The sequence below is a fragment of the Gracilinanus agilis genome, chromosome 1, assembly GCF_016433145.1.
Source record: "Gracilinanus agilis isolate LMUSP501 chromosome 1, AgileGrace, whole genome shotgun sequence".
Classification (NCBI taxonomy): domain Eukaryota; kingdom Metazoa; phylum Chordata; class Mammalia; order Didelphimorphia; family Didelphidae; genus Gracilinanus; species Gracilinanus agilis.
In genome coordinates this window covers 397,180,793-397,203,867 of record NC_058130.1, presented here as the reverse complement: position 1 = coordinate 397,203,867, position 23,075 = coordinate 397,180,793, and the positions used below count along the sequence as shown (strand labels likewise).

Here is a 23,075-nt window from a genome sequence, read left to right as displayed (position 1 = left end):
CTATAGATACAAAGAGCAAACTCCAAGAATGAGGTTAAAATAAATCTTTCCCTCATAGAAACTACTTAATATTTGTCATAATTCAAAACAAAACAAAACAAAGCAAAAATCAAGTAAGCAAACAAAAAAATTATATTCTTTAGGGCCAGGAGTAGATTAGGGTTAAGGTTTAGGAATGAATAAATTTCCTCCCTCGTTCTGTAACATCCATGATCTTAAGTGGGGTTAAAGCTGCCTCACAGAATTCTATAGTGCCCCCTCAGTTCTGGGATTCTGTGAAATGAATCTGTGGAATTTTGTAAGGCACCTTTAACCCCACTTAAGATCATGGATGTTATACTTCCTATCCTTCTTTTTTCCATTCCTCTCTTCCTCCATCCCTCCCTCTCTTCCTTCCTTCCTTCCTTCCTTTCTTCCACCTTCCCTTTCTTTGTCAGTCAATTATTTCTTTTAAACAAAAGATTTGATGTTTCCTCTTCTTGGTATACCACAGTAATTCCCTCTTAATATTCCTCCACCTTTTCAACCTTTGTCTGTAACAAAAGCAAACTTTAAGAAGAGCTAGGAGACACAGCAGCTAGGCTAGATAATATATATCACATTTAATATCCTTAATCCCTATCTCTCTTCTGACAGGAGAAATGAATATTACCTTAACATGACTCAAGGTCCAAGATATCAAGAATGTTCATTTCATTTCATTACAGTTCCAATACATTATAGTTTTATTTGTAGATGTTTCTCCCATTCATATTACTGTAGGAATTGTTTATATTGTTCTTTCATACTCTCCACTCATACAAGTCATTCCATTATTTTTTATTTCTGAGTTTTAACTGAGGGCTTATTTAACTGAGTTCTTTTTAGAAGAATTAAAAATTATCCTGAAACTCCGTCCAAAAGCATCACTGAATGACAGTTAGGATAGACTTTAGATGTGATCTAGACCAACCTTCTTAATTTACAGAGGACCAGAGAGGGCAAGTGACTTGTCTCACAAGATCTAAATATAACATATTTCTCTGCATTTAAAAATGTTTAATTGAGGGTGTCATGGTTTTAACATAGGGCAACCAATAAAGTTCTACTATCTGAGTATTTCTTTCCCTTATTAAAACAAAATCCATAAAACAAAGGTCATTTAGAAACTGAATTGGGAGGACTGGATTGTGTGGAAGGAAGGATCATGATATCTGGAAGGCAAATGGCCTGAGAGGTTTGGGTAATTTGAATAAGCATCATGCTCATTTGAATTTTGATTATTTTTAGGTTCACTCATCCCTAATCCTAATGCTGCATTACTAACTATTCATTATCTTCTATGTGATTCCCCTTGTTAATGGATTCAAGATTGAGACAGGATCAGATTACATATTCATTAAGGATACTTCCAATATTGACGCTGTGTTTATGATAATTCCAGGTTATAGCTCTGGGAAAAGGTCTTTAGAAATGACTTTTACCCAATAGGATTGGCTAGAAATGTTATCCTGAAGAAAAATGCTACCTTTCATTTTCAAAACGAGTTCTCCCTTCCCCCATCCAATTCCATAGCTCAAACATTTTTCTTCTCCTTTGTTTCTTTTTTGAGGATGCTACATGTTTTCCCATACCAAATGCCCAGTTTAAATAAGAATTTAACAATTGCATTAGAGGTAGTCGAGTATGATGAAAAGATTACATTGCATGAGGAAATAGGCAGTAATAGGGATCTAGCCCTTGCATTACCAATATTCATATGATTGCAGGCAAGTGATTTTTATCTCTGTGGGCCTCAATTCTCTCATTTGTAATATAAAAAAATTGGAGTATATAATTTCAAATACAAGTCTCTCTGACTCTAAAATTCAGTAATTCTATTTGACTGAAAGCAGGTCTCATAGGGCTTCTTTGCATCCTTCACAGATCCTGATTTTGGTTCCTAAGCCAAAATGTAGTTGGGTCATTCCATTTGGAACTCAGGTTTTGGGATTTGCCAACAACTTTATGATTCTAGACCTGCCTAGCATCAATTACACTGCCTCATCTGCTGACACATGGGGAAAAAAAGCAGTGATATTTATCTTAAGTAGCTAACAAAGCATAACACCTAGCTAGATCTTCTTATATAAGTCATCCATCCTGTCTTTACCTCAGTTTCCTCCTCTCTACAATGAAAGGTTTGATTGCAAAAATCACCCAAAGTATAATATTCTGTTGGTAGCATTTGAATAACTAACTCAGGGAGACTTAAAAACCATTATGATCTGGAGCAAAAGCTTAAACCTTATGGTTGAGGGAAATGAGAGAAATCTAGCCCTAACTACAAATGGCCCTTCCAACTGAAAAGCTAACTCAGGTCAACTCTCTTGCCTTCTTTTTATACTTAACATAGCTGATTGTGCAAAGTCCAAGAGAATAATTACCCCAAACCCTCCACACAGATTCCTTGTATTTATCATTTCTCTTGAGACCTTTTTCAATTAAATTAGGCTAGTCTGGACGAGTGTAAAGAACACTGGATTAGGAGTTTGAAGACCTGGCTTTTAGTCTTGTCATTGACCTTGGATAAGATATTTAAGCTCATTGAGCCTCAGTTTCATCATTTGCCAATTAAGATTTTGGAGAAGATGCTCTCTAAGGTCCCATCCAACTCTAAAATAACAACTTGTTCCAGGGGAGCAGGTGTATTATTTGGGTCATCATCTGTTCTCGGTCCACTGCTCAGTGGTTCATTTCCTCTGCAGGTGCCATTACCAGGCACTGGCTTGCCTATAAAAGGCCCCTAGGCAATGTTTGCCTGTGGTATGTTGGTGACACCCCCAGGGGCTCTTCCTGCAGTGTCTTTTTTTTGCATATGAAATATGCAATCTGTCATGCTGACATTCAAAGGCACCTTGTAAACCCCTGGCTTCTTTTGCTTCCACCACTGGGTACTTCTCCCCTTGGGTCATGAGCGTACAAATGTTGATTAAGAGAGATGAGAATCAGTGGGTTTTTTACTCCACTCAGGGGCAAGAGAGAAAATTCCTAAAGATGTAACTGGACACAGCTGTAGCAGGTGGCAGCTAAAACATTCTCAGTTTCGTGTTTGCCTTGGGAATGGGGACTAAAGTCTTCATACTATTTCTACATGGGTATATGGCAAGGATAAAAGACTATGATTCCCACTTGAAAATCCCTATCCACCTACTGGAGAAACTGTTTGGAAAATGCCATGCAGGCAACAGAGTTTGATTTGGGGATTTAGTGCTGGGCTGTCATGGGGAAATTTTCATTCTCCCTTTCACCCTATAATCACTCTGTAGATGTACCTGCCAGTCATACCATTATTCTTTATGTGTTTTTCTAGGATTCACATGTTATTTTTGTCATCCACCATCATTCCCTCCTTATTCTTCTGATTATGATCTTTCTTTGGCATCCTAGTAATTTGGCAAATAATTGTGGTGTAAAAAAATGACAATAAAAGTAATGAAAGGGTAGAAAGAAGAAAGGAAGGGAAGATAGGCGGAAAGGAAGGGAGGGAAAGGAATTTGTTTGACTAAACTCCTTACCCCAAAAAGACCTACAAAGAAGGCCTTTTTTGAAGTAAAATATAAGAAATAATTCCCATTATACACCTTGAGTAAGTTGCTTCTTCTTAAAAATCCTTCCATAAACCTGACAAGAACCCCTCAACACACATTATAAAGAAATAACTTTAATAATAAAGATAATAACAAAAATAAATAATAAAGAAATAAATAAGTCATTTACTCTTGTTGCCTCAGTTTCCTTATATATAAAATGAACTGGAGAAGGAATGACAAACCACTCTATTCTCTTTGCGAAGAAAATCCCGAAATGGATTACACCGAGTCAGAGAAATCAATGAAGATGATTACAGAACTCTTAAAATCTACAAATTGCTCCGTATGTTGTACATTTATTCATCACAATAATGTTTTTGAGTTATGTTCTAGTATTATGCATATTTTATGAGTGAGAAAACTAGCTGTCAGACTAATTAATTGTAATAATCTGAAATGGGATTTGAACACAAAACTTCCTGGCTCAAAGTTCTGCATTCTCCTTAATACCATGTTTCCTCTCTATAATGCAGATGACAAATGACTTAAAAAATTATCTCATTTTCTTTTTCTCTGATTGTGCTCTACCTCATAAGAGAAGATATCAAAAAAGTGTATGGGGAAAAATGAAATCAAGTCCCTTTTTCTAGTTTGAAACTAAGCACAATAGGTCTCTAGGGAACAGTTAAGGGAAACTGAGCTTCCATATCAAGGCCAATATTTGTCTAGCGATGTCAACAGGATGAGCCACGATATTCCATAATCTATGGTACAGCAGTGAGGATAATATGTCATGGAGTTAGAACCTATAAAGTTAAATAAAAATGCTTTATTTGAGTCCATTAAACCATTATATCATATGACCTTTAAAACAGCACACATTATGAACCAGGGGCCAAGGTTTATGGGTTGTGTTATCATTCATTTAGAAGGCGGGATCATACCATTAATAGCTCAGGTCACTACTTACTTCTTTCCAGTTAGGATTTGGAGAATTTCTGAATCTCAGGAGTAAAAGAATTGAGAGTATCCATTGCAGGCAGCAAATTGGCCTCTGTAACTTCAGGCATGACATGTATCCCGAAAGCATGCTCTTGGTCTTGTTCTGAGGCACTAAAGTTAAGTGCTCTTAGATGGAAAACACCAGTGATAACCTGTCAACCAGAGGGAGCTCAGGCAATCATTGGGGGAAGGGTAGTTTTAGAGCATCAAATCTATGTTTATGTGTGATAGAGGCCAAATGGAATTCAAGTCCCTGGAGTATCTTTAACCCACAATCTTCCCCCACCCCCGTTTCAGAGATGCTTTGGTGGCACTCCTAATTTTGTGCCATATTACAAAAATATATCTATTTCAGTGCATTTAAAGATTTTTTTTCTGACAAGTCAGTCAGTCAAATGTGTCAGGCATTATGCTAAGTACTAGGGATACAGAGAAATGTAAAAAGATAGCCTTTCCTTTCAAAGAACTCCTAGTCTGATGAGGAGACAACATGCAAACAACTATGTACAAACAAGCTATATTAAGGGAAAAAATGAAATAAGGAAAAGAGTAAAGGCACTAGAATTAAGGGAAGTCAGGAAAGACATTCTGGAAAGATCAGATTTAATCCTGTCTTCAAAGAATTCAGGGAAGTTCGTATGAAGAAATGAGGAGATCATTCCAGGACAGTGAGTGAAAATAGCCACAGTTGGGAGATGGAGTATCTCCTTTCAAGTACAGCAAGAACATCAGTATCACTGGGATAATTTCATCACAGGATAAGGGCTAGCAGTGGCATATTGTAATATAATGTGTTAAGTCTCAGATGGCAGAAAGGGCAAGGCATAATGTCTTAACACATCTAATAAATATTGCTTCAATTTTTTATAATATAGTTAAATAATACTTTGCATAATATATGGCACCTTTTAGCTGAAAAAGTATTTTTTTTCATAACAACCCCCTGAGTTCAAATATTATTACTCCCATGTTAAAGATGAGGGGGAACCAATTTTGAGTCACATGGATCCAGAATTTGAACTCCTGTCATTTCATTACAACACCAATGCTATTTTGCCCCTAATACACAGTGATGTCTAATTGCTACATTGGTAAAAAGGAGGAAAAATGAATGAAAGGTTCCCTTATATTAAGACTTTTGGAACAGATAATTCTTAAATAATTAGCATGTTGTTCCTTTCTAAGAATGGAATGATTTATTATTCTCTCTGAAGACAGGAAAAAATGTTTTAATAAATAAACTAAAAGGTGAAATGAGGCAGACTTTTGGAAAAGATGAATTAACCATTCTAGTTCCATGGAAATATTTCCCACTATATCTGTAATCACCATTGTAGCTTGATATGTTTACTATAACTTCCTGAAACATTTTTTTCTGCAAACAACTTAGAGTCTTCCTTGTAACTTGGTGAGCTTTCTTGTCATTGAAACTATCCAAGTGAAGTCAGAAATCCTGTCAAATATTCCTACAATGACTAGAAGATTGGATTTATTGTTGTTCAGTAGTTTCAGTCTTGTCTGACTTTTCATGAACCCATTTGAGATTTTCTTAGCAAAAACACTGGAGTGGTTTGCCATTTCCTTTAAGTAATTTGCTCCGAGTCACAGAGCTATGAAGTGCCAGAGCTAAGATTTGAACACTTGAAGATGAGTCTTTCTGATTCTAAGCCCAGTGCTCTATCCCCTGAACCACCTAGGTAGCCACTAGGAAGATTGGACTAAATCACCTTATATATCCATTCAAATGCTTATTGTTTATCTCTATTCTTGAAATATATTTTCATTTCTTTATCCCATTGTGATCATTTCTGTTTTGTTTTATTTTATTTTTTTCTAATTCTATATTTTGGGAATTGGAATGGAGGTTCCTACAAATGATATGGTCCAAAGTTGTAAATTGTTGAAAGGAAAATTTGTTTTTTACTTTATATCTCTAGCTTCTAACCCAATACATAGATCACTTCAGGCACATAATAAATGTTTATTAAAGGAGTGAAAAAAGAAATAAAGAAGGAACATCATTATGTCTTTATTTTCAGCTAATTATTATCTATGTAGCTTCTAGGATATGCCAAAAACTGAGCAAGATGGTATAAGGGAGAAGACAAATAATAAGATGTAGACCCTCTCCTCAGCATACAAACTATTTGGACTGACCTTCTCTTCATGAACATCTATCTGCCTTAGTTCCACACAATATATACCTTCCAAATGAATACTACAAGTAATTATAGAGTCTGGTTAGATTTTTTGAGTTGAAATTTGAAATCCATAAGTACTAGTATTACTGAGATCTCTGATAATGGTGATCAGAAAACCAGCCATCATGCTTTAGTCATGAATTATTTCAACAGGCTGATAAGCCTTGTGGCCTTTGGCTAAATACATTAGCTGTAAGCCTTGTCTTTGCATAAGCCTCTTAATCTTTCAAAGTCTCAGTTTCCTTATCTGCAAAATGAGGTAGTAGGACTAGATGATCTTCCACTCTGTTATAATGAACCTATGATCTTGGATGGTTGATATTTGTGTAGCTTTGATACATATTGGTGGTGCAGATTTGTTCTAAAAAGTATATATGCAGAAAGCAATGGTAACCTATATCAGAGTATTTGCTGCCTTAGGGAAGTGAGCAAAGGGAGGAAGGGAGAAAATCAGAATCCTAAAATGTCAGAAAAAAATTTCAAAAATTGCTTCTATATGTAACTTTAAAAATAATAAGTAATTTCAAAATAGATATATGTAGTTAGGTGGCATAGTAGACAGAGTGCCAGGCCTAGAATCAGGAAGTCCTGAGTTCAAATTTGACCTTGAACACTTACTAGTTTTGTTACCTTGGAAAAGTCATTTAAAACTGTTTGCCTTAGTTTCCTCACTTATAAAATGAGCTGAGGAAGGAAATGAAAAACCACTCCAATATCTTTGCCAAGAAAACTCCAAATGGGGTCATGAGGTTAGACATGACTGAACAACAGAAGAACAATGTATATCATTACCAAAATAAAAGGAATTTTAAAGAAGTTTGTCAGAGAAGAAAAGTCTTAGCATAAATCGGGGAACTGTCTTCAAGCATTTGAAAGGGTGCCACATGAAAGAGAGATTAGGCTTGTTCTGTTAAGCACCAAAGGGGAAAAAACAAGAACAATACATAGAGATTGTAATAGTTCAAATTTCAGTTTTATGTAAAAAAAAAGACATTCTTAAGAATTAGAGCTATCCAAAAGTAGAATGGGTTACTTTAAGAGATGGTATTTTCTTCCTTGTCAGTTTTCAAGCAAAGGATGAATGATCACTTACTGGTTTTGTTATACTGAGGATGCATTTTTCTGCTATGTGTTGGTTTAGATAATTGCTAAGGTTACAGCTCTCAAAATCTTTGGTTCTATAAAGTTCCTAGGGAATACCCTTTTACTTAAAATTAATAAAGAATAAAGAAAACTTTAAAATGAATTTTACTTATTTGGCATGGCTACGAGCTTTTGAAAGTCATATAGTTTGTGTGTGGCTTAAAATTCTTTTTTGTCAAATAGCTATTCAGGTCTTTAGTGGCTCTGGTGTTGGCAATTTGTTGCCAGAAAAGAGTTTTCACTCAGGCATAAAGGGAATCTCCTGGAGAAGCCAGAAGTCATTAGAAGTAATAATGGTTGGCACATCAGCCAGAAAAGGTAACCACCCAGAAGCCCTGTGCACAGCTATTCTGAATTTCAATTGAAATTGGTTTTGCAATCTTTTCTAAAAAAGTTGGCACTTGAGTTATAGGGGAAGAATGAAATCAAGAGAAAGAAATTCAGAATACTCTGTTTTTCAGATATAGAGAAGGATTGCGCTCTCTTTAAAATTGCTGGGAGAAGCTAAACTGAAGCACAAATTATGCTTGATCCATAGAATTTGCATGGAATTGACCAATGGTTGCTTGAGCTTTACCACCATAGCCCATTGACTCTTATTATTTTAGGGTCGATGAATGCAAGCTGATCTGTATGACCTGGGACATATCACAATATTACTGAATTTGGGTTCACTTATCTTTAGCACATAGATGTAGCAGTGTCCTACCTGTAACCTATAGCTTCTGCGATATTTAGATGAAATAATGTGTATGAAAATGCAAAATTTTAATGTCTCATTCAAATGTAAGCTATAGTTATAGTTAATCAATCAAACAGTATTTATTATGTGCATAGTATATATCAGTCAATGTGTTAGGTTCTGGGAATAGAAAGATGCTATGGAAATTGTTTTAATCTTTTTAACTGCCATTGTCATTCATTATGCTTCCTACTCTTTTATGAATGTGTTTTCCCTGGCAGAGGTGTTTTGAATTAAAATGCATGACCTTAGTGACCAGATTCTTCCTCAATAAATGATAATGGTTATTGCTTTTAAATTCCTTTCTTCCTTCCTTGCTTCCTTGTTTTCTTCCTTTCTTCCTTCCTTCATTCCTTCATTCCTTCCTTCAGATTCAAATGAATTTTAATAAAAAGACATTTGGCTCCACCAGTGGCCAGGGGCAGAGAAGCCCTTGGCAGAAGGCCCCAACACCACTGCCCCATCTGCATAGTATTATCCACATGAGTAAGTTCCCTCCATTGAAATCAACATGACCGTATGGCAATGTTCAGATCTGAAATTATTTCAAATGGGTTCCTGTGTAGTTACAACTCTGTACTTGCAATCTTTGTGATTTCAATTTGGAAAGTCGTTCAAGTGAATAATTTAATGTAGGGCTGTTCCTTCTGTTTTCCCTTCGAGCTCACAAAATTCTAAAAATAATGTGATTATGAGCAAACTTCCAGTGTGCGTAATAGGACAGTAGGGGTGTTGTAGATCTATTTGCTCCCAGTGTAAAAGGCCAGATCTGACTTCAATGTAGTGATTTGGCATAGTATTTTATTAAGACAAGTCTTAGTTGTTGGAAGCCAATTCTTGCTTCTAAAGATTTACACAGAAATAGAGAAGTCTGGCTGTAAAAAGACCAGAAGTCATAAAGACTACAGCATAGCAAAAGATATTGATGCCTTTACAAACTGGCCAGGTTTTAGTTACAAAAGGCATGCAGAGTCTTGAGATTGGTGTCAGATGAGATGAGCAGAAAAAAAGAGGAGTGGAGAGGAGAATAACTATATTCTCAACAAATCAAAACCATCCTGGCCAATGTAATGATGCTGCAGCAAATAGATCCCTCAACTTGGAGCTAAGAAGACCTCAAGTCAGACTCTACACCAGATGTTTTAACATCTTTGACTATCAATTTCTTCATTTGTAAGTTAAGAATAATAACAGCACATATTTTATGGGGTTATTGGGAAAATCAAGTGAGATAACAGATGTAAAACACATTGCAAATCATAATGTCATGTTAATATTAGCTATCATTATTAACCCTATTATAAACATTGTTTTTAAGCCAAAAACACCTTACAAATCACTCATAATACAGTGATTTGCTCAGGTTCACATAGCCAGTGAAGCTTAAACCAGAATCTTCATCCTTTGACTTTCACAACAATTTATTTATTCATGTCTTTCTTTCTCTCATATGCTCTTCTGGTCCTTGAAACATCACATGAGGGCCAAAAAGTAAAATTAAGAAAAAAGAATTTTATTGTTGTATATTTGAGGTTGTAGAAACATGAAAAAAATAGATATTTTCTATCAAAAATAGTTTTCCTAGAATGAGAAAATATCATTGAAGTGAATGTGACTTTGAAAAGTTTGCCAGTTCATAGTGCAATCCATTCTACAATTGCAGGAAGACAATGCTACTGTCTTCTCTATCCAGGGGAGGACAGTTCAGAATGAATTATGTTATTTACTTGGATTGTAAACTTCATATATGCGCCATGATACTTATTGTTCTATGACTATCACTCAGACTTTTCTTGCTTTGTTTAAGCGTATTTCTTCTCATTCTGCCCTCAATGCAAATGAAGAAGTGTAGCTCCCCATACTCAATAGTCTAGACACCAATAGGGGGAGAAAATAATTAAGCAAGTGTCATTAGCAAGACTATTATTTCAGGTTAGCAGTATTGTCAGCAGAGTGTAGTCTTCTCTGCAGGCTCAGGTTAGAGGTACTGGTTTCTTTATTAGAATTTTTCCTTATGTCAAGCAGCTGCTATTCTTGGTGTCATTTTGTTAAAAACCTGTACAAGGTACCTTCTGAGAATAGTCAGAGGACACAGTGGATATGGAAGGTAATTGGTACAGTGGATAGAGCACTGGACTTGAAATTAGGAAGATTCATCTTCATTAGCTCAAATGTGACCTAAGACACTTCCTAGCCAATTGACCCTGGGCAAATCACTTAACCCTGCTTGGCTCAGTTTCCTCATTTGTAAAATAAGTTAGAGAAGGAAATGACATGCCACTCTAGTAACTTTGCCAAGAAAAACTCTCAAAATGGTATCACAAAGAGTCAGACATGACTGAAATGACTAAATAACAACACAAGTGGGGTCATTTGTATCCCCAAATTTTGGGGATGCCCAGTGGCATAGTGGAAAGAATTCTGGATCTAAAGTCAGCAAACCTAGATTCAAATCTGCCTCTGGTGTTTATTACTTTTTAAATTACTTACAAAGCTAATAAATGTTTGAAGTTGGCTCTAGGTATATATACTGCTCTATTTTTTTCATTGTATAGCGAGAGAATTTGGACAGAAAGTTTTGACAAAAGGGAGTAAAGTAATGAGGCTTCTGCCCTTCCTTGGACTTCTCCAATAGGTAAAATCTTATCTCTTCTTTTCTCATCTACTGAGGGATGTGATTACTATGTGACATTGGGCAAGTTATTTAATTTCTCTGAGCCTCAGTTTCCTCATCTATTAAATGATGGGGTGGGACTAAATAATCTCTGTGGTCCCTTCCAGCTTTGAATCTATGATCCTAAGTCATTTTAATTCCTTTAACCTTACTTTCTTCATCTATAAAATAAAAATATTAGAATACATTCTCTTTGAAGTAGCTTACAGTTCTAGATTCATGGTGCTATGAACTTCATCTCCAGCTGACCCCATTCAATCTGGGTACTTTGGTTCTTGCTTGATTCTTCAGTTCACATAATTTATTCTCCTCATAATAACTTACCATGTGGTTCATTTCCAGGAAACCAGATTATTTTTTGTCTCCCAGGGTTTGCTCAAGCTCTGCATTAGGTCATTCAAATTTTCCTTTTGCTATTATTCTACAGTCTTCCCCTTCTTGAAAGAGTAAGATATAATAGCACTACTTTATGTCGGTTTTATATATACACATATGTGTATATGCATATTATATATGTCAATAAAAGTCACTTAATCCTTCTGAGCTCTCTTTCTTCATCTGGAAGATGAAGAGGTTGGAATCTGTTCATTAAGGGGGTTTTTTCTGATACTAAACCTGTGATCCTAGAAATACTATTTAGGTAGCCACTTAGTTCATCATTAATAAGACTAATCTTAATTATCTTCTGGGCACATAATGGATACTGAACACCTGTTATTCATCTCTGGCATATTAGCCTCTCTGAGAGGAGGCAGTCCCTATACAAAGAGTCTGTTATACAAGAGACTGGTCCAGTCACCCTAAACGAATGATGGCATACCTTTTTTAGAGGGGTGGGTGATGTGATAAATGTCCTCAAGCACTTGTGGAGGGGGAGATGGGAGGAGCCCATCCCCACATCCCTTTGGCTTTCTAGTAAGGAAATCTAGCAAGCTGTATTGCTGAGGCAATGGTGTGTGTGCCCATAGAGAGGGCTCTGAGTGCCCCTATGGCACATGTGCCATCAGTTAACCACTACAGCCCTAGACTATAGATGTTCATTCCTATTGTAGAAGGTTGCTTCTCACAGTTTCTGTTCTGTCTTTGGACTGTCAGGATACAAAGGATGGAGAATGTGGAAGCTGCCAAAAAACTTCCAACTGTTGCAGAACATCATTTAGGTTAGAAAGTAATACAATGCAATTAATTTTCATATGGCATCTTCTTTAGCAAAATAGTGCAAACAGTTTCATACATGTTTACAGTCTAGGCAGGAAGCAATAAACACTATGAAATGACAAGCAGTAGGTGGCAGCTTTAAGTACCTCAAGGTGATGGGAAAGATGATGCAAAGGACATGTTTAGAGGGAAGGGGTTGGGTTCTGGTAAAGGAGGGAGCTTGTGGAGAAGGATTAGATTGTTTTATGTGAAAAAGAATAAAGATATAATAGATTAGACCAAACAGATTATCTTTATTCAAATAAAGAGTCCTTAGGCATATAGGCAATGAAGATTAAGCTAGAGAGTGAGGACAGAAAAAAATGTACAAGTATTCCTGAAAGAAAAAGTGCAAGTTGATAAAATAGTGGATAGAGTGCCAGATCTGGAGCCTGGAAATCTTGGATTTAAATATGGCCTGAGACATTTTCTAGCTGTGTGACCCTGGGCAAGTCATTTAACCCTTTTTGCCTCAGTTCCTGATTTGTAAAATTATCTGGAAAAGAAAATAGTAAACTATTCTAGTATCTTTTCCAAGAATACCTCAAATGGTGTCACAAAGAGTCTAATATGACTGAAACAAACAATTTTGGAAAATTATTGACCTTGTGGATCTTCTGAACCAATGTGAAGAACCCCAGGAATTCCCAGACCACATTTTGGGAATTAATAATCTTTCTTAAGGAGAATTTCCCCCCTGATTCTTTTCTGACCTTTCTCCTCCATTCTCCTAATTTAACTCATTTCCCAGTATTTAGCACCTTGCTTGTTGAACATGGAATCTTCATGTATATCTTTATTGATTATATAAATTAAAAGTTAGTGTCATCATGACTTTCCAAATGGATTAATGGGAAAAATGATCTAGTCCCTAGAAATATCAAATAATTTCCCAGCATATTTGGGAGAGGAAATTGGTAACAGGAACAGGGGGTGGGACTGGACACTTATACAGTGATAGATGTTTGAGCAAGAAGGGAAATCAGAATTCATCCAGTAGATATACTTCCTTTTACAGATAAGTAAACTGAGACCAAAAGGTGAAATACTTGGCTCAAGGATGCACAGTTTAGATGTGTCAGAGCCAGGATTTTAATCCACAATGAAATGTTCTTTATGCAAAAACTCTATCCCAAAGGGCATATTAAAGAAATCTAAAGATGGGAAATTGGAGCAAAGATGAAATGAAAAAATGAGCAGAATCATATGACAGCCAAAGACCTTCAAGATCATCTAATTCAAATCTCTTATTTTGTATATTAGGAAACAGAGACCTAGAGACCTTGTTTATCATCACATTCATAGTCTTTTAAAGATATAGGACTAGCACCTACGATCCATTTACCCCCTGCACTAATGCTTTCACCAATATATTATATAGGCTGTATTCCTTGTCCTGCAAAGGGAAAGAAAGCTACTAGGGTTGAGAGGTTCCTTAGTACTATGGTATTTCTTAGATAGTTATAGCCACTAGATCTGTGATTTCATGGCCATGGGGAGGTCCTCACTCGGAAAGGAACTCATCTTTCAAAGCAGTGTTGACATCTTTTCTGAAATTTCAAATCATAGAGAATTACCTAGAACGCTGAGAAATTAAATGTTATCTAGGATTACATATGATGGCAATACATGTCAAAATCAAGTCTTGAACACATCTTGCTAGCTTTAAAGCTCACTCCCAACCAAGATTACTTGATGCTTCTCTGAGGTACCTTTGCCAGTAGGAGAAATCCCTGTCTTTGTTTGCCTTGGGTGGTAATAAATGGGAATCTTATAGATTTACCTGGATAAGAGGAACAGTGTGACTCTCTGTTTTGACAATAGCAGAAACAATGCTTTAGAGTTGATGATGGAGCATGTGGGTGTGTTGTTTCAGAGATAATAGATCTCACCAGCAGGAAAGAGAAAGTTAGAAATCAAGGGGTAAGCATTTTGTATATGAGAAACTCTTCTCTTTTATTCAGGTAAATGATTTTACTCTGAATGTTTTCTCTGCTAAGGAATCATGAACTTACAAACTCATTACTATTGAATATCCCATGACTTTAGATGGATGACTCTAGTGTGGAGCAAATATAGTGTAGAGCAGCTGGTTGGCTCAGTGGACAGAGTATTGACTGTTGTCAGAAAGACCTTATTTCAGATACAGCCTCAGACACTTACTAACTACATGACCCTGGCCAAGTCACTTAACCTCTGACAGCTAAATGTCTCAATGATCTCAGAGCACTAGGTCTGGAGTCAGGAAGAGCAGAATTCAAATCTGGCATCAGATACTTACTACCTCTGTGACCCTGGCCACTTCACCTTGTTTACCTCTATTTTTATTATCTGTAAAATGCTCTGGAGAAGGAAATGGAAAACCACTCCAAGGTCTCTGCTGAGAAAACTTCCTGGCCAGTATTGGTATGCTATGGCCCATGGAGTCACAGAAAGTCAGACAGGACTAACCAACCAAAAAAACCCAACAAAGTAGAGTGCTTCAGAAGCCCCTATTATTGTGGGGTTTTGTTTATTTGCTCTTGCTTGCTTGTTCATTTGTTTAAATTTCTGAGACCAGAAAGTTTTTTGATTTGTTTTTTTCCCCATGTTGTCCAAGTATGAAGCCTCTGTGGATTAAGAAAAGGTCTTAGAAAGAGTCAGTTTGGATGCTGGGATGTAAGTGTAAAGAATAACAACATTTCAGGACTTTGAAGGCTGCTGTCTCATTTGCTTTGTGCAAGATTCGAGGAAGGAAATGATCCATATTCATATCACCTAATCCTGGAGATGGGCATTCAACATTTATCTTAAACATTAAAACTGCTGGGCATGTGAGTTAATGGCCCACAGGTCTTTTTTATTTGTTTAATTTTTAATTTCCTTTTATTGGAGTTGCTGGATCCACTGAATGGAAAATAAAATGATATCTGGATGCCATAACTTATCCTGGGATGTGTGCTTGTGGTGAATGATTGGATATGTTTAGTGAGAGGGTAACTGGAGGGAGCTCTTGCCTGCCTTTGCTTCCTGGGATGAAAGAGTTTCAGTCTCATTGGTTCTTGGAGGCTTTGTGGAATAGCACTCTGCTCAGGTTCTGTTTTTTGAAATAGCTTTGGATTTTGAAAACTGAGAATTATGTATTCATATCCCATGGCCCATCAGCTTTATGGCAAACTTTGATTATAGCAGAAAAGAGTCTTTTGCATTCACAGTGAATCAGAAACTTGTTTCCCTAACTGATTTACTTGAGGTAACATGGCTTAGCGGTGTTTGAACTGGGAAAATGTCACTCCCTCTCTGATGGCATTTGGTTCATGATGGTGGGGTTTCTAGTTCAGAGTATGGGTCCATAGATATAAAATATGTGGTTCTTATCCAGACAAGCTCATATCTCTGTCTCTCTTTTCTTTGTCTCTCTCAGTAAGATAGAATATTACCATGAAAAGATTATAAATACTTTAAAATTCCAATTAGAATATAATTATTTGGCATGAGTGTATTTAGGAATGGGATTATGTTATTAATCAGCTTGAGAGTAGTGCCATCTAAAAGGGTGGTTTTCAAACTCAAACATATATATATGTATATATATATATGTAGAGAGAGAGAGAGACAGACAGACAGACATAGAGAGAGAGAGAGAGAGAGAGAGAGAAAGACCTTTGTAAGCCACATACTAACTTAAAAAAAGATTAAAATCATCTACATATTTTCTTATATTTTGTTAAAAATTTCTCAATAAGGGGGCAGCTGGGTAGCTCAGTGGATTGCGAACCAGGCCTAGAGACGGAAGATCCTAGGTTTAAATCCAGCCTCAGACACTTCCCAGATGTGTGACCCTGTGTAAGTCACTTGACCCCCATTGCCCACCCTTACCACTCTTCCACCTAAGAGCCAATACACAGAAGTTCAGGGCTAAAAATAAATAAACAAATAAATAAATATAAAAATTTCTAGTAAAATTTTAATCTGTTTTAGTGCTTTACAATGTTTTGTGTGTTAGTTTTTAAATTTTAAAAAATTAGGATCTAACTTTATCCTCTAAAGGATCATTGAAAGTATCCTTGGTACAACTCCAGTAGCAGTCATCCTATTCTATTCCCACATGATTTTTAATTCCTATGATAGGTCTTTATAGTTTGGAAAGTTTTTTATTCTCTCATAGAAATGATATTATTAGGGAAAATATTTAAAAGTTGTCCTTAAGTATTTATGAAGCAATGAAAGTGATTATTGGTGACAGTTCAGTCTGTGTTAATGATCTGATTCTAATACCATTTATTATTTGAGCTTTTCAGATATTTTGAGGTCTACATTTATGGTGTGAGAATATTTTATATCAATCTATGAAAGATATTTAACATCTGATATATAATTCTAGATACCAGGTCACATATTATTAAGTATTTAGGAAGTACTATATTTTCATAGCCTCTAGTGTTATGCTATATGTTTTCCTCAATTTCCTTATAGACTATAATAATTATCATTATGCCTTTAATGACAATTATTACTATTACTACTGCTTCTGCCATTACCACCACCACCACTATTACTAAATATTACCACTACCGATGTTCTACTATCATCACTTCTACTATCGCTACTAGTATTACAACAACCACTACTACCACTACCAGTAGTAGTATCACTAATAATACCACTACTGATATGGCAACAACAACATATAACAATTACAACTACTACTATTACTATTATTAGTTTAGAAGGGACAAATGTTTCATATCACCTCATATTTAGAGAAATTTTGGTACAGAAATGATAAAAAGAACTTGTGCTAAAGGTACATGGATGAGGCAATAGTTTTTGCCTCAGTATGTTACCTCTGGATCAGATATCATTTTCCACAGACCCATTTTGCTGTAATGAGACAGGACAGCAGGAATTGGGTATTTTTAGAATCTTCATTGGTTTTCTAGAGCAGAGAGTCCCTTCCATACCTCCTACACAAACAAACCACTAGACAATACTGCTCAGGAAAGAAAAAAAATTGTCCATGTATCATTAAGATAATTGTTATTGATTAGTCTCTTTGTAATTTTCTGCTTTTTGTTTTCAGATGTTGGTTATAAATCACACCCACTACAGGAGCTGGGGCTGTGTTTGTGTCTATTATATTGTCCTGATAAGGCTGGGCAGTGTTTTTCACCTTCCTGATGGGAGTTATTGAGATTGATTGAAGCGCTATGCTTGTCCTATCCAAGACACTGTGTAATTAATGTTTCATTATGTTAATACATGCAAATTTGAGAGTCTGTGTTTGATTGGGAAGCAGAGAACAAAAAGGATTAAAGAGTTCACTCCAAAGTACAAATTAATTTATTGCATTGCTAACTGGCCTCTGAGGAATGAAGTAGTTGGCTTAGAAAAAGGAAAAGAAAAGGGGGAAACTGGTAAGAGAAAAACCCATAGATGGCTGTTTCTCACTGTTGCTTTGACGAGAAGGGGACCACAAAAGGAGTTTCCAGGGCTTTGTCTGGGGTTCTGATGTTTGTTCAACAATGACTCCTTTAGGTAAGAGAGAAGGCTTGGAGTTTATTACTTCTAAGATATGTCTAAAAGTCTTTGTAATACCATAGAAAGAAGCCTAGTTGCAGAATCAAAAAGCCATGGTTTTGAATTATAGAACTTATACTTCCTACATATGTGGCCTTGATCAAGTCATTTAAATTTCTCTTAGTCTCAGTTTCCTCATTTGTTCAAATGTAACAAAATTACTTATTCTACCTGTCTCACTAAGTCCTAATAAATATTAAAACAGGAATTATTATTATTAGAATTTTTCTCTGTATGAGAAAAAGCACTAGAATTTAATGTTCTGACTGGTCTTTGGCCAAAACACATTCCCTGAACCCTCCAGTATGGATCACTGAAATCCTTCTCCTACTGAAATTTGTGGACCAAATTTTATCTTTTTAAAAAGCAAATGATATATATCTTGGATAAATAGATAGCTGAGTCAGGAAGGCTTGAATTCAAATCCCACCTCGATACATTCTAGCTATGTGAATATGGGTAAGTAATTTAGCCTCCTAGTGCCCAGAGAAACCTATCTGAGATGATTTTATGCAATATTTGCTTATTGATCTTTACTCACTGTAAATTAAAGCATTGGGTCAGTGTCTCTTGCCCCCACACCTACTTGATGCAAATTATCAGAAGAAAGGATTGTTAAGTTTTTTTTTTATCCATTATCAATTTTATTGAGTTATCATAGTTTGTCAGATCTTTTTTTTTTTTTACAAGCAGTTATCCAAGAACTGGTTTTGATAAGTAAGGGAAAGAGACTGAAAACCTTAGAGTATGGAATACTTTGAAGTACGAGCTTATAGTCAGGCCAGGTACATAACCTTCATGCAAGGAGGTTGGTTTTGGTTTTAGTTTTGCTTTTCAAATCACATATAAAAACAATTTCTATCATAGTTTTTTTTATTTGAGTTCCAAATTCTCTTCCTTTTGTCCAATCCCCCCTTACTCAGAAGGCAAGCAATTTGATATAGGTTATATATACACAATCATAAAAACTTCATTTCTGTAGTAATCATGTTATAAAAGAAAACACAGACCAAAAAAATAAGAAAAAGTTTAAAAAGTTTAAAGAAAATAGTATGTTTCCATCTGCATTCAAATTCCATCAATTTTTTTCTTTACAAATTTATAGAATTTTTGTTTTTAAGTTCTTCAGATTTTTCTTGGATCTTTGTATCGCTAAGAGTAACTAAGTAATTTGCAGTTGATCATTGTCCAGTATATGCAAAGAGGTTTTGAGACAGAATAATATTGAAAGAAGAAAGGAAGGGAATAGGCATGTGTGTGAGTAAGTAATACAACACTATAGACCAGACCCTATGCTAAGCACTTTACAAATATCTCATTTGGTCTTCACAACAACCCTGTGAATTACAGGTGAGGAAACTGAGGTAAACAGAGGTTAAATGACTTTTCAGTGATCACACTCCTAGCAAGTTATGAATTAATGAAAGGGCACCGTGTACAATCTTCCGTTTACTAAAAACCATGCTGAGAATCAGCACAATGTGAGTTTGTTTTGAATAAAGGATGACAGAAATATAGACTTTGAATTGAAAGGGATCTTAGAGAATGTCTAACCTGACCCTCCTCTTCTATTTTACCAATGCGGAAATCAGTATTGTGATGTGTCTTACAAGGTAGGCAAAAATTTTGTCATTTAAGCAAATGTTCCTCCTCTGATTCCAAAGAGGAAGAACAACAAAAATTTACCCGGGTAACTAGAGCTAGGAATGGAATGGTGATCTCCTGCCCCACCACCACACTTAAAAAAAAAAAAAAACAGAGGAAGAACTGTTGTTGAATGGATGTGGATCAAAGCATGCTATCTTTCACATCAGTGCATTTATGGTTTTATTTTGGAGTTTTGACTAGGTATAAGTGTGTTCTAACAACAATGACCATTATAGAAGTGTGCTTTGCATGAAAATGAAAGTAAAATAAAAAAAGTTTTTATTGAATTGAAAAATTTTGCATTGAAGTTAAAACTTTCAGGACTACTTAAATATTTTTCATCCAGAGAAATCAAGTCAGATGTCAGCCAAGGCATCCATGGCACAGAAAGTTCCAAATGATGGCCAATTCAAGTAAATAGGCATTTATTTAGGAGTTTAATATGTGTAAAGAATTGGGCAAGATGCTGACCACAATTATGAAGTTTCTCTTTTGTATGTTAAATATTATACTTGTGCCCTAAGAGAATCAAAAGGCAAAATAAAATCATACAATAAAGTTTTGATCTGTGTGCAAAGTCCTTCTCCATCTTGGTCCAATGTACCATTATCCCTTATATGACACCTGTTCATCATGCTTTCAATCCAAATGGTTAACTCATACAGTTCTGTCACTTCCCGTATATAGGCTTCTATTTCTGCAATTAGTTCCCTGCATTCTTTTTGAAATTCTTCTCTTCCTTTAGCAGAATGTTTATGGGATTTCATGTTCAGATCATGATCAGAGGTAAAAAGCTATAAGGGACCTAAGAGGTAGTCTAGACCAGTGATGGGCAAACTTTTTAAAGAGGGGGCCAAAAGAAAGGAAATGTTCATCTGTCAGTCTGGTTTTTTTTATTAATTGTTTTTATTTTTAGAAAAATTTTCCAAGGTTACATGATTCATATTTTTACTTTCCCCTTCACCCCCTCAAGTTCCCCTCCCATAGCTAACTTGCATTTCCACTGGTTTTAACATGTGTCATCAATCAAGACTTATTTATATATTATTGATAGTTGCATTGGTGTGGTCCTTTCAAGTCTATATCCCCAATCATGTCCTCATCAACTCAAGTGTTCAAGCAGTTGTTTTTTCTTGTGTGTTTCCTCTCCTGTAGTTCTTCCACTGAATGTGGGTAGCGTTCTTTTCCATAAGTCCCTCAGAGTTGTCCTGGATCATTGCATTGTTGCTGGTACAGAAGCCCATTACATTCGATTTTACCACAGTGTATCGGTCTCTGTGTACAACGTTCTTCTGGCTCTGCTCCTTTCACTCCGCATCAATTCCTGGAGGTCTTTCCAGTTCATGTGGAATTCCTCCAGTTTATTATTCCTTTGAGCACAATAGTATTCCATCACCAACAGATACCACAATTTGTTCAGCCATTCCCCAATTGAAGGACATAGCCTCACTTTCCAGTTTTTTGCCACCACAAAGAGTATAGCTATAAATATTTTTGTACAAGTCTGTTTATCTATGATCTCTTTGGGGTACAAACCCAGCAATGGTATGGCTGGATCAAAGGGGAGGCATTCTGCCTCTGTTTCTAAGACTATTTCTAAGACAACTCTTTCAAAGATATGCAGCTGGATAGAACATTTTAGGGGGCCGCATCTGGCCTGCTGGCCATAGTTTGCCCATCACTAGTCTAGACCAATCCTTTTATTCCCATAAATAAGAAAACTAAAGTCCATAAAAATTGTGACTTGCCCAAAATCACAAAGGGAGTAACATAAATAGAACTTAAACTTAGATCTTTTCACTCCAAAGCCAGTGCCATTTCTACTTTAAAAATGCCTTGAGCACAGAGACTTTTTGTTTGTGGTTGTATTTCCAGAATCTTCCACAGTGCTTGATACTTTCTTGCTTGTTGAATTAACTGGAGTGCATTCATATACACAGGCTAAGAAAAAACTAATAAAAAGTATAATGCACATCAGTTGATGAAAAGAAGACTGTACCAACAGTACAAAGATCTGGGTTCTAATCCCAGTTCCATCACTAAAATAGTTATGTGAAGTTAGACAGGTAAATTTACCTCTGGTCCTCAATCCATTTAATCATCTACAAAAAAGAAATACTAACAATATCTGCCTTATTTATTTCATAGGCTTGGTGTGAGAATTAAATAGGATAACAAATTATAAATATTATTGCAAACTATAAAGTGTTCACAAAATGTGCTTTGCTATTATGAGATGAGAGCTACTGTGAATTCTTTACAAACCTCACTATGGGAGATTTTGGGAATTGAGAGCCAGCTAGTTCTACACTAGCGCAAGTAATAATACCTTAACCATATGCCTAGCTCCAAGGGCAGTTAGCTTTTGTTTAAAAACCTTGTATGAATGTCACAAAGCTGAAATCCCAATGGACTAGGGAGAGGTATTAACTTTATTTGAGTTAGTTTGATCTTCTATCAATTTGTCTTCACTGTTTCTTCAGTTCTGGCTTTGATTAATTTTATGCAGTGACTTATCTTCTAATGTGCACCCATTATCTAGAAAGAGAAAAAAAAGGATTGATTGGAGATTAGTTATTCACATTTGATTGTATAAAAAGATGGTGATATACATTTTTAGACGAAACCATTTAAAGTTTCACTGAGCACTCGCTACCAGTTCTGCTTTCTTCAACATCCAGATCCAACATTTAGAAGTTTACCAACACAACATTTAAAAAAAAAAGGATCTGTTTCTCTTTGTTCTGATGAATTTCATTAGGTCACTGTAGTTTCTCTAATTTTCAGATATAGCGTTCAGAGATAAGAATGAGTATAACATTTTGAAGATCACAAAGGCAGGAAAGAACAAGTAAGGAAGAAGCTGGACTTCTATTTCCCATTGCATTGAGTATGGAAGCAAAAGATGGTAACAGAGATCTCTAAAGAGGAAGGGAAGGGACCTAGAAAGCAGCAGAAAAAAGTACAAGTGGGGATGCTAACAAAGAATTCTTCTTGCTAGTTCCTGGACAGACATACCTTACAAACCCAGATGGATTTCTTTTTCTTGGCCCAACATTTCAACTCAGGACTCTGCATACATTCTAGCCTTAAAGAGATTATGATGAGAAGCCAAGTCCTCAGGGAAGTTGTATCCACTTTCATTCAAGCTCCCCTCCTCCCTTTTAAATTCTTTAAAGAAATTGCAGGCTTTGACAATTCCTGGACAGTGGTTTGGGCTAGAACTTCTCCACTGCTGAATTTTTCTGAGTTCAATTTTATTTTATTTCATTTTTATTAGTGACACTGTAAGATGAATTTGTTAAAGATTAAATAAATCAAATGCGTGAAAAGCAGCTGTGATAGCTTAGCTAGGAATG

General features: G+C 35.8%; 1 protein-coding gene across 1 annotated transcript in view; it reads left to right on the top strand.

Annotated features, from left to right (window-relative positions):
* The first annotated feature begins 8,913 nt into the window (after positions 1 to 8,913).
* Positions 8,914 to 23,075, top strand: part of DCC (DCC netrin 1 receptor) — a 941,371-nt gene continuing 927,209 nt past the window's right edge. Inside the window, 2 exon segments of the mRNA XM_044681552.1 lie at positions 8,914 to 8,976; positions 8,978 to 9,125. Of these exon segments, the coding sequence (XP_044537487.1) occupies positions 8,914 to 8,976; positions 8,978 to 9,125 (211 nt within the window).